The following is a 12,552-nucleotide window of genomic DNA, read 5'->3' on the forward strand; positions in this document are numbered from 1 at the left end:
AGATGAGGAAAAAAGAGAGATAAAATACAGTTCATGAGGGAGCAATGACAAGTAAGGGGGCTTTTATTCTCATTGTTCTTAAGAATAGGAGAGTCCTGAGTGTTTACAGGCAGATGAATGAAAGAGTGGGAAATACCAGAGGAGACAACTGAGGAAGCAAACTCCAGGAAGAAGTAATATAGGTTGGGACCAAGAGCCTAGGTAGAGACATCACTTTTAGAAAGAGGAAAATGAAACAGACCAGTAGTGAAGATATATATAGAAACTTAGTGAATTGATTGACTATAGCGAGATATACAGAGAAACTGGAGAAGATGAAAGAATTTGACTTAGATAATGTTAATTTTCTCAGAACAGAAATAAATGAGGTCATCTTCTCAAAAGGGAGTCTGGAGTAGGATTATGTGCTTAAAGAGCATTATGGTCTAAAATTATTGCTTAAGGAGGGGACTTTGCTGGTGGTCCAGTGGTTAAGAATCAGCCTTCCAATGCAGGGGACATGGGTTCAATCCCTGGTTGGTGAACTAAGATCCCACATGTCACGGGGCAACTACTGAGCATGCAGGCCACAACTAGAGAAGACCATGCACTGCAACAAGGAGGACGCATGCCACAGCAGAGGATCCCACATGCCACAACGAAGACCCCATGTGCCGCAACTAAGACCCAATGCTGCCAAAAATAAAATAAATATTTTTTAAAATAAATAAAATAAAATTATTGCTTAAGGAAAAACATTAGTTCTACATTATAAAATTAATTTTCTTGGACTTCCCTGGTGGCACAGTCGTTAAGAATCCGCTTGCTAGGGGCTTCCCTGGTGGCGCAGTGGTTGAGAGTCTGTCTGCCAATGCAGGGGACATGGGTTTGAGCCCTGGTCTGGGAAGATCCCACATGCCACGGAGCAACTGGGCCCGTGAGCCACAACTACTGAGCCTGCGCGTCTGGAGCCTGTCCTCCGCAACGAGAGAGGCCGCGACAGTAAGAAGCCTGCACACCGCGATGAAGAGTGGCCCCCGCTTGCCGCAGCTAGAGAAAGCCCTCGCACAGAAACGAAGACCCAACACAGCCATAAATAAATAAATAAATAGATAGATATATAGATAGATAGATAAATAAATAAATAAGTTAATTTTTTTAAAAAAAGAATCCGCCTGCCAATGAAGGGGACACGGATTCGAGCCCTGCTCCAGGAAGATCCCACATGCTGTGGAGCAACTAAGCCCAAGCGCCACAACTACTGAGCCAGAGCTCTAGACCCCGAGAGCCACAACTACTGAGCCTGCGTGCCACAACTACTGAAGCTCACGTGCCTAGAGCCCGTGCTCTGCAACAAGAGAAGCCACTGCAATGAGAAGCCCGCACACTGCAATGAAGAGTGGCTCCCGCTCACCGCAACTAGAGAAAGCCCGTACACGGCAACGAAGACCCAATGCAGCCAAAAATAGATAACTAAAGTTAATTTTCTTAATGGTTTAACTCACATAACAAGGCTCTTGATTGAATAAATATCTACACCCCTCCAGTGTTGCAATACTTAAAAGTCTAGTCCTAATTTTATTATTAATATTCATGTCCAAGGAAATAAATTTATCAATAATTAATTTATTAATTGATTAGTATGTGCTGTATTTTTTAAACTTCACAATTCCCAAAGGTAAATGGAATGCCACGGAGCACATCTTCTAATTAAGTGTAAAAAACTACAAATTTAATAAGATAAATCAAATATATAAGAAACTATTTAAGTAATAAAACTTTACATCAAGGAAGTTGCAACATAAAACTATACTATTAATAACAATCAGAACACTTAAAAAGGCACGGATCCTTCTAACAAATTTTACTTACATCACAAGCGCACCACTCTTGGAACATCAGTAAAATATTCTTCAATTGCATCTGTATAGCAATGGCAGCCTCCCAGTCAGGATCCACTTCTATGTGTTGCCCAACCTGTCTTCTGATTTCTTCCATTCCCTACAAGAAAAGAGTGGTTAACATATACATATGGGCCCTCTTTCTTTGCTCTTCCACTGGCAAAATATAAAATCATCAGGATTTATATTCATGTATGCATAGTTTTTTAACATGGCTGTTACACTAGGTCAGAACACACGGGTTCAAATCACAACTCTGTCACTTTCTAGCTGTATGACCCTGGTCAAATTATTTCTAAACGCAAGAGGGAAGGGATATGGGAACAGATGTATATGTATAACTGATTCACTTTGTTATAAAGCAGAAACTAATACACCATTGTGAAGCAATTATACTCCCAATAAAATTGTAAAAATAATAATAATAATAAATTTGTCAACAACAACAACAAAAAATTATTTCTAAGCTATGATTCCCTTATATGTAAAAGGGGGATAATAATAGTAACTACCTCATAAGATTGCTATGAGGCTCAAAAGAAATAATGCATGAAAGTGCTTACTACAGTTATCACATGGTAAGCATCAATAAACATTAATAGTAACAACTGCAGTTAACTAAGCTATTCAGAAAGATCTATTAAAGCAGAATCAGTGAGGCAGTGTTTAAATTTTACTTCTATTTTGTTAGATTTATCCTTCCTCAAATAAAAAACATAATTTGCTCAAAACAAAACAAAACATGAAAGATTGGGGTTAAATTTTTTTTAATAAATTTATCTTACTGATGTACAAAAGAACTATCATACCTGCATACAGGTAAGAATCTTCAAAAAAGATCTAATGCCTTCAAGGAACTGCATTCTTAATCTTTCCGTCCACACTGTGGGCTTGCTGATCAGGATATACCTATCAGTTCAAGAGACAAAGAAACATTTCACTTTCCTATTTTGGGATAATTTTAAGGTTCGCAGGGCTATAGATAATGTTGATTCATCAAAATTATGAATTCTAATTTCTTACAATTCTAGGCAGTGCTAGAATTACACCAGCAAAATGTGAATGCTCTACGTATAAGAGGCAGATGTCAAAGCTAAGCCTGACTTCTCCACTCAAAAGTTAGTCTGATTAAGTGAATCTAGCCTGTCACAGCTGGACAACCACAGTACAAATTTTCTATAACTGTTCATACCCTTCACCCAAAGGACCAGCTGAAAACCCTTCAGCCTCAAAATGCATGTCAAAACTACACGTGCATGATGTATGCTGTTTGTGCAAACTATTTCAAAATATTTTGTAAGTTATAAAATATTTTTGTGCATTAAAATGACACACTTTTCCCCCTAAAGCATGCAGTCATGAGAATTACAGTAGTTTGGCCTGAGGATTCAATACCTTTGTTACTGCTGCTCAGTATGTAATGACTAAAGATTTGTACAACTTTGTGTGACTATTCTGCACTGGCTCCCAGAGCCATTCATTCCTGCTACCTGATTTCAGTACCATAGATATACTACTGCTAGTGGGTCAGGAAATTTGGAACAGACTTCCTACCTCCAGGCTTTCTTCACCCAGAACCCAGAAGAAGGATATAAGCACCTATGTCATCGTGGCTTATATATCAGAATGTATTTGTTTCATAAGATAAACAGACCCATTTTAGCCTATAATTTACAAGACCAATACTTCTTTAGGCTGTAAAGTCAATGGCTGTTTTCATATCCAGTGGGAACATGGTTTATCACAAAATAACTTCTCAGGAAGCAATCATTAACAATTATTAAAAAGTATTTTGAACTCAGTCAACCCAAATCAATTCCTATTACACACCAGGTATCAGAAACATAAACATGAACCAGACACCCTACCCTTGAGGTTCAAAGTGCAGATGGGAAAACATATATGTATACTGGACACTGTAATCCAATGTTAAACTCCCAAAAAAAGGGCACAAAGGAAGTAATGTTGAACATAAAAGACAAGGCAAAAAGATGGAGGAAAAATTCGTTTTATTCGTAAAGATAGTAAGGATTGTGGTTTAATTTTCCCTTTCTTTAAATATCCATTAATACGTTGAAAGTTAAAATACAATCATCAGGGGCTTCCCTGGTGGCGCAGTGGTTGAGAGTCTGCCTGCCAATGCAGGGGACACGGGTTAGTGCCCTGGTCCAGGAGGATCCCACATGCCGCGGAGCAGCTGGGCCCGTGAGCCATGGTCGCTAAGCCTGTGCGTCTGGAGCCTGTGCTCCGCAACGGGAGAGGCCACAACAGTGAGAGGCCCGCGTACCGCAAAAAATAATAATAATAAAAATAAAAATAAATACAATCATCAGGATTTTATCAAAGAAATAACTTTGAAATATACTAATTACATTCTAAATCTTTCTTTTAAAGTAAAAAAGACTAAAGTTTAAACTCTACCACAATGAACAAATGGCATCAAAGTTTGGCTGTTTTCTAGAGCACTGCTACTCAAAAGGTTGGTTCACAAACCAGAAGCATCAGCATCAACTGAATCTTTAGAAATGCAGAATCTACTGAGTAATAATCTGCATTTTAACAAGCTCCCATAATGATTTGCATTCATATTAATATTTGAGAAGCACTGATCTAGAGAAGAAAATTTACATTTCTAGTTTCACATAGTTCATGCCTGACCCCTGTAGGAGACCTAGGAAGTAAAGAAGATGTAAGAGATAGGAAGAAAGGAAAGAGTAAGGAAGGAAAGGAAAAGAAAAGCAGTCTGCAGATAAAAATAGGTGATAAAAGCAGTGGAAGGAGAGGGTGGGACAGAGTAGGAGAGGAAGAGGGTGACTTGCATTGAGAATATGCTATACTTTTCAGAAAAAGGAAGGAACAAGTTAGAGTAATAAAAGGACAATATTCACTTAACAGAACCAAGGTTCAACTGCATCTCTTTTCTAAGTTTCATTTCCAAAATATCCCAACAGATACCTTCCATAGAGTGAGTGACAAATGAAACTAAATTAATACAGGTGTATTTATTTAGAATGAGAGAGGTAATAATCCCTTCCTTCTACTACACAGACCTCAGAGTACTGTGTTCATTTCTTGGCATATACCTTAAGTGGTATACGGTCAACTAAAACAGGTTCAGTAGCGAAGGACAATAATGTAGAAGGAATTTTAAATATGAAATGGGTATATTTAAAGAAAATGATGCAACTTAACATAAAAAAGAGTTGTCAGATATGCCTGCTGTCTTCAAATACGTCAAGTTAAATGAGCACTGAGTTGTTCTGAATGGACAAAGGGTGAGCTAGAGCCACATAATGAAAGCTACAAAAAGACAGAGTTCAATATAAAATAAACTTTCTAAAAGTTGGAAGGGGCTACTCAAGGGTTAGACCACAGTGCTTTGAGAGAATGAAAATTTCCTGAGGCAGGCTGAACAGAGCTTCTGCTAAGACCAATAAACTTATTTCATGCTGAGGTACAGTCAGATAAGTAGTATACAAAGTGAGACTATGAAGAGCTACAAATTCTGGAAGAATCTGTACTTTATTCTAGAAACAGTTAAAAGGCATTAATTATTTGTGGTTATTTCTAACTGACTTAAAAGCAGGGCTTCAGGAAGAAGTGGTGAATGAGTAAGTATATGGGGAAATAATAAGAATGACTACAAAATTTCTGCAATGAGAGACTGAGAAATGGGGCTCAGTAATTATTTGTTAAATGAAGGGTATATCCGATTGGTGTTTTAGGCCAGGTTTCAGAGAAGGCTTTGTTGTTGTTTATGTAGTCTGTGAAGCTACATAATGTAGTGAAAGGAACACGAGTATTACAGATAAATAGCGTTAGGCTCAAATCCAAATTCTGCCACTTACTAGCTTTGTGACCTTAGGCAAATAATTATAATCTACAAATAAAGATATCACCTACCTTATGAGAATGTTGCAAGAATAAAATGAAGTAAAATAAGTAAAGCTTCTTAGCACACAGCAGTTACTAATAAATAACACAGGACCCTTGTGAGAGTGAATTACACGAGAAGTCTAACACAATATCTGCTACTCAGGTCCTCAAAAGACATTAATTTTCCCTTCTCCTTGTCATTAGAGATAGCTCTACTTATGTAAGGATGTAGGAGAGAAGTTGTGAGCATCAGAAGAGTGGGAAAACTTTAAAATTACCTTCCCAACCAGGGACCCTAAAGTTTTACCATAGGGGTAAGTATCTAGGGATGCATTAACTCTAAATTATTTACCACAGAGCATAGTTATAGTCAGAGATCCACAAAATAAAATATGACAAAACAATGATGTGATCATGCACTTCTCTAGATAGAAAAATAACTGTTATAAGAATACTTCAGAATAATGAGAACCACAGAAAGAGATTTTTCCTATACAGTAGACCAAAGGAATGATAAATACGCTGATTTAACACTAAATTTTAAGTACTGCCATTTGGAGTTTTTGTATATTTTTTGTTTGTTTTGCATAATGTAAATTATGCATAATTTGTGAATCACACTGGCTAAATGGTAATTCACTACTGAACTCACCACCATCTCAACTTGTACTGAAGATATGATAACATAACGATTTACTGAACTTTAAAGAAAGAATTACATGTCATAATCATATTTAGAAATTGCAGAATTTGAAAGGGTCTGGAAACATTTTTCTGAGTAATATCAAGGATCCAATGCATAGTTCCAGAAATCTGTCAAATGTATTTTTCTAACTAGACTAATCTATTTCTAGGTTGGTTTAGAAACTTGTTTCCAGCTCTCTATACTTTACATGGTCACTAGAAGAAGTGGACAAAATTAGAATGATTTTATTCACGTAGGGACTAGAATAAGTAATCATACATAACTTAGAGCTCTTTTTTTAATAGCGAACTAAATGAAACATATTTTGTCTTAATATATTCTTAAAATAATTGTTTAAATTTATGATTTATTGAATACTTTATACAGCATAATCCTTATAGTAGTCACCATCTATTTCTAAAAAAGTTAGAAATTTATTTCCTTTTAGGTCCAATGATCTCAAATGTGATCTATCATATGATTCCAACTTTAGTTTAAAAGGAAACTCCATTCTCTTCAGGGAGAAAAACTTAAGAAACCCCTGATGAATACCTGATCATATGTATGAAAAAGGGAGTTAAAAAAAATTCACATCAACAAGATCATCTGAAACTAAGCACTAAGAGACTATGCAAGAGGGGCAGAACCAAAATACCTGAGTGGAAGTGAGTGGAAGGCATGGTGACTATGATGGAGATTCATTTGGTGAGCCCAAGAGACCCTAAGTTCCTGTGAGAGGCCCTTCCTCAGTACCTTCTTTACTGACCTGATTTTAACTCTATAAGAAGCCTTCACTTAAAACATTTATTGACATCACAGTAACAGTTCTTTGTATTTGCCATCATTATAAAGATTCCAAGATAACCAAAAGGATCAGATGTTTATATATAGGACAGAATAAACACAACTGTGTTTAACAGGTACCCTCACCTTTTTACTCGAACAACTTACTTTAGATCACATATTACTGCATATACTCTTCCCAATTTGTCCTGGCTATAACCCTGGAAGTTGAATTTATTGTTCCTATCCAAGTACTCAGGCAAAACTTCCAGCAGAGTTTCAGTGATGACAGAGATAACATTTTGCTCTTCAATAAGATGTCGAGCCTGCAGAACAAGTGAAGAATATTGTCTTTAGTATTAACTCATTATAGTATGGACTTTATTTATTTATTCATTTGGGTGGTAAATCATTTTGAACAAATGTTTGCTGAGCATCAAACACACCCCTTAGTCTCACAGGATAGCAATTTCTGAGAAATTATTTTCTAAAAGTAAAAATTCCCTACTCCTCAGCAACTAGAAAACACCTGTCTGAACACCCCAAGCCCATTACACAGGTTACACAGTACCTGTGTAACATTCATTTACATGAATGTTTACCACTGTTAATCACACAGTGAGCAAAGTAGAACAAACAGATATACTTCAGGCTTCTGTCATATATATTTTCTATTCTGACCTCTCCCCCTTAATCGCAATCCAATTTCTCTTCCCCATTCTTTTCTCTGGCCTTTGAAAAGAGAAAGTAGGAACTTTCCAGAAGAAACAGGAAAAGTAGTAGGATAAAAAGGAAGCAGAATCCTCCACCCTCCTCCTCCCAGACCTATGCAGCTCCATCTCATGCAAATGCTCAACAGTTATATTCTCCTCCTGTTTTATCTTACTCTATTTCCCCACCCCTAACAACAACGATTAAAAAAAACAACAACAACAACCTAAAGAACAAAAGAATAGCACAAAAAATTTTTTTTTGGTATTAAAAAGGCACTGTTCCTAAGTTACTCTAGACACTGAGAAACCATCCCTAGGTTTCACCTGCAGGAATGAGCACTTTCGGACCAAGGTAGTGCCATCACTCTCACTCCACAAATTACCTAGCCCTTGGGTATCATTAAAGCATTTTCACGTGCAGATACCACTGAAGCATTATTCAATTTTCCACGTGAAATTAGACCAGCACAGTGACTCAGAAATTGTTTTAATTCAATTCAACACTAACTAAAATTCTTAAATAATAAAATAAATATTACTTAGAAAGATTGCCAAGACTAATCAATACATACCAAAGTAGGAACAGTAAACATCTGAACTGAGAGTGCAGTTATAGAGATACTTCTGTCATGATCATCACTGATATAGTCTTTCTGTAGCTGCTTATAATACTGGAAGATAAAACAATAAGTGGAGAAGCAATTATAAATAAGTACTGAAAACTTTTAAAATCCCAATTTTAACAGCTGCTACATTTGTTCCTATGTATAAGATGGCAAGTATTGTAACTCCTATTTATTAAGGGGAGATACTATGGTCAACAAAAATTTACTAGAAAGAGAATAACAAAAGACTGAATATGAATTCAGCTACCCAACCTAGCATAGTTGGATACTGAGAACTATTTTTAAAAAACACAACACACACACACACACACACATACACACACACACACACACAGGTAAAAATCACAGAGGACTGCAAAGGTGCAGTATATACTTTCTCCAAACAGAATCTGGGGCAATCTTTAGCAGATTTTACCCCAATGGAATAGGGCAGGGACTATATTTAAAGTATTTAAAAGCTGATATGACCCAGAAAACCAACCATCAGATTCAACCCAGCCTCAAACAGAATGGATGCTGGCTGTACATAATTTCTCATATATACTGGTGCATACCAGCTGAAAATCAATCCTGATGTCTTGGGAGAACAAAAATAATAATACATCCAGTCATGCATCAAGCATCTATTATATGTAAGCACAGTGTTAGATCCTTGACTGACATATTTAATTTCAACCATTAGAATTCATACAAAGTTTAAGAGGTAACCATGGTATACAGAAAAACATCATATAAGGAGGGAGAACTGCTGTTGTATACAGAAAAAACTTCATTTCAGATCACAGATATGGTCCAATATTCTATCTCTAATGAGTTTTAGAAGAATAGAGTTGATAATTTGAGTTGTCATCACCTTTAAAGAAACCAAATGCCTTAGTTGCTTTTAACAATCTACTTATAAAATCCAGGAAGTGCAGGTATCTTATCCCACAGTATCATTTGCCTATGACAATCACTGTTTCACTCTCTGCTTCCAATTCCATCCTGGGTCTACCTCTGTCCTAAGTTTTACAGAATTTCCTGCCACTCAAAATCAGAGTAAACTAACAAGTATTTACTGGATACCTCTGTATAAGGCAAAGCAGAAGGTTAAAGAAGTACATGTTCTCACTAGTCTAACTTGAGAAAGAGAGAGACAAAAAATGTAACAATATAAGGGATATACAATAGATCAATAAAACAATATTAAAAAGCTATAAGATTTATCTTTATATTCTAGCCTCAAATAGTTAAGTATAACTCTTGCCCATCAGATATCTGCCTCCTTTTAGCATGTATATCTGTTCCTTTTCCCTGCTATGCCTTTCAGCTAGTCACTGCTCTTGTTATAATTTTACTAACAGACAAATGATGAGAAAAGATAAATGTATTCACAAATGTGATAACTTCCTACGCTTTTTCTAGGCAAACAATAGGTCATTTTCCACCTATCTCCTCTCTCAGACTACTGTTTCCATACTACCAAACGTGAAAATAAATGAACTTTTTGACAGAGAAATGAACTATAAAATTAAATTCTTGCTTCATAATTATCCCCTTTGTTTCCATTATTTCACTTACAAAAATGTTTTTCTATTTCTATTTGTTGATATCTATTTATAAAGAGCAATTACCTTCACAAATTCCATAGCAAAGAATTTTTTGTATTCCATCTCCATAAAAAAACTGCTGAAGATCAATTCGTGAAGGATCTTACGGGCACCTACACATCATTTTTTGGGGAAGTGGGAGGAGTATCACCAAGGCAAAAAAAAATTCCAGCTATTAGTAGTGGCAGAATATTATAAAAATATTTCACATGCTAATAGACCTCAAGGACTCAAATGTTAGTGGCATTTATTGCATTAATATTTAATAGCTAGAATTTAAAATACATACATGTAATGCCTTTCCCCTCTTTTTCTGTACCCCTCTCACTCCTGTACCTTACTTCATCCTACTTCTCCCCCCTTTCTCCACTCCTTTTCATTCTGTTTCACTAAAGACTACTCTTACTCTGTACCTTCCCTTCTCCATCCTCTTTAACCTTTCTCTCACCTTTTACTTTTGGTTCTTCATTTAAATTTTAAAAATGAAAATTAACATAGCTTTTATAATGGCACTACTACATGAATGCATACATACTCTTTTTACTGGTTCTGACTAAATGAAAAGGCACTGTAATTAAAAGGCAATATCCCTGGGTTTTAACACAGAATACATATTGATTGGTTAACCTCACCTTCTAAGTATAATATCTTATCAAGTTCACTGATTTAATAAACAAAAGAGATTAAACTCCACTTTAAGGTCATAATATTCCTCTGCTTCATGGCAAGAAGCACAAGTAAAGATCTACCTACCTTTATAAAGCTTTGCATCCCAAAGCATTAACCTGCTTATGAGACAGGGATTCTCAGAGCCAGGTTCTTCTCTAAGGCATGCTTGGCAAAAGATCTGTCTGAAGTCACCTACAAACAAAAAAAGTCATATAATTTTTATTCTTAGAGTATTTTCTCCCAAAAGTTTCCTATATTACATTTCCTATAATAACATATGAAAAAACTAACAGTAATCATCCCACACTTGATGTCAAGAATTATTCTGTCAATATCAAAGAATCAAGAGCCAATGAAACATTATTCACAGCATCTGAAATGCAATCCTGAAAATAAGCAAAATGTATATAAAAAAACCAAAAACCATTTTATTTTATACTCAATGACATTTTAAAATTTGTGGCTATTTAAAAAGACAATAGTTTATGAAAAATAAGAAAAATAGGCTATATGCTTACTTGAATAGCTCATAATTTTATTCATCCAGGACCCCAGACGCAAAGCAAATTTCTGATGAGCCATAACCTCAGAGTGTAATACTTCTACATGAAGCGGATGTTGAGAGACATTTTCTGAATGACTCTAGAAATGAAAGGAATATTAAAAACAAACTAGTTTTAAAATTTTTGTTTTAACTAAGTAATCTACTCTTCAAAAAAAGAAATCATATAACTGTTGCAGTTCCAAATCTCTGGGTCTAAATGCTCCAATCTTATCTTTACTTAGGATGTCAAACCACTTCAACAATATAATTGTTTTACTTGGGCTCTTGTAATGTGCATTCCTCTTAAAAATTCTCTTTTTGACTCTAATTCAGAAAATTACCTTTATATCTTCCTTTGCTTCCTGGCAAGCAGCAAAAGCACCTGCTTTCACAGCCCGACGGCCCTAATTATAGACAAACATGAGAATTAGGTAGTAGATTGACAATCCCAATCAATAAGTAATATAAAGCCCAGAGACCTAATCAGCTCTTAAATATCAATCATTTGTTGACTGCCTAAAAGTCCTAAGACTGACAATACCTAGAAGATAAACATAAATGTTTAGCAGCTTTATGTAGCTTCAGAACTTTCAATACCACTAGTGGAGAGTTTCTATACTTTAGGATTCTAGATTTCCTACTTGGCAAGAATGTCAATTATTTACTTATTGTAGTATATTCTATTTCTATCAGATAATAATAAGTTAGGTTTACTAAACTCCTATTATATGTCATAGATAGTTTTCATGAGTAAGCTTTAAATTCTTCATCATATGTTCCATAACACACTTGTGATCCATTAGTGGGTTAGAGGTATGGCCAGAATATTGATTCCTCAAGCCCTAGAATCACAATGCTAATTACTAGTGCCATGATGTTTCTTCCACCATCTTACACTCCTCTTGAGGGTAGGGATTAGGTTAATGTTCCTTCTGCATACCCGAAGAACACATTTTGCTTTGGATGGCTATTAAATAAAAGCTGAGCCATGCTATCAATATTATTCTAAAAACAGTTTTAATAGATGATGTTAACTAACCAGCTTCTCATAATTCATGCATTTATTCATTCATTCAATAATTATAGAAACAGACAGAGGTTGAGCTGACATTCTTAACTACTCTTTGCCAAGTATATTCAGTAACTTTCTAATTATTTAGAACAAAAGAGGAAAATTAGTCATCTTA

General features: G+C 35.5%; 1 protein-coding gene across 2 annotated transcripts in view; it reads right to left on the reverse strand.

Annotated features, from left to right (window-relative positions):
• The window catches only part of UBR1 (ubiquitin protein ligase E3 component n-recognin 1), a 155,961-nt gene that overhangs the window by 72,647 nt on the left and 70,762 nt on the right, over window positions 1–12,552 (reverse strand). For both annotated transcript variants that reach the window (XM_060096705.1, XM_060096704.1), the window contains exons 7-14: window positions 11,707–11,769; window positions 11,340–11,463; window positions 10,906–11,013; window positions 10,177–10,265; window positions 8,510–8,608; window positions 7,393–7,550; window positions 2,690–2,789; window positions 1,852–1,980 (exon numbers count right to left, since the gene is read on the reverse strand). In XM_060096705.1, the coding sequence (XP_059952688.1) occupies window positions 1,852–1,980; window positions 2,690–2,789; window positions 7,393–7,550; window positions 8,510–8,608; window positions 10,177–10,265; window positions 10,906–11,013; window positions 11,340–11,463; window positions 11,707–11,769 (870 nt within the window). The remainder of the gene's footprint in view (window positions 1–1,851; window positions 1,981–2,689; window positions 2,790–7,392; window positions 7,551–8,509; window positions 8,609–10,176; window positions 10,266–10,905; window positions 11,014–11,339; window positions 11,464–11,706; window positions 11,770–12,552) is intronic.

The sequence above is a fragment of the Mesoplodon densirostris genome, chromosome 4, assembly GCF_025265405.1.
Source record: "Mesoplodon densirostris isolate mMesDen1 chromosome 4, mMesDen1 primary haplotype, whole genome shotgun sequence".
Lineage (NCBI taxonomy): Eukaryota > Metazoa > Chordata > Mammalia > Artiodactyla > Ziphiidae > Mesoplodon > Mesoplodon densirostris.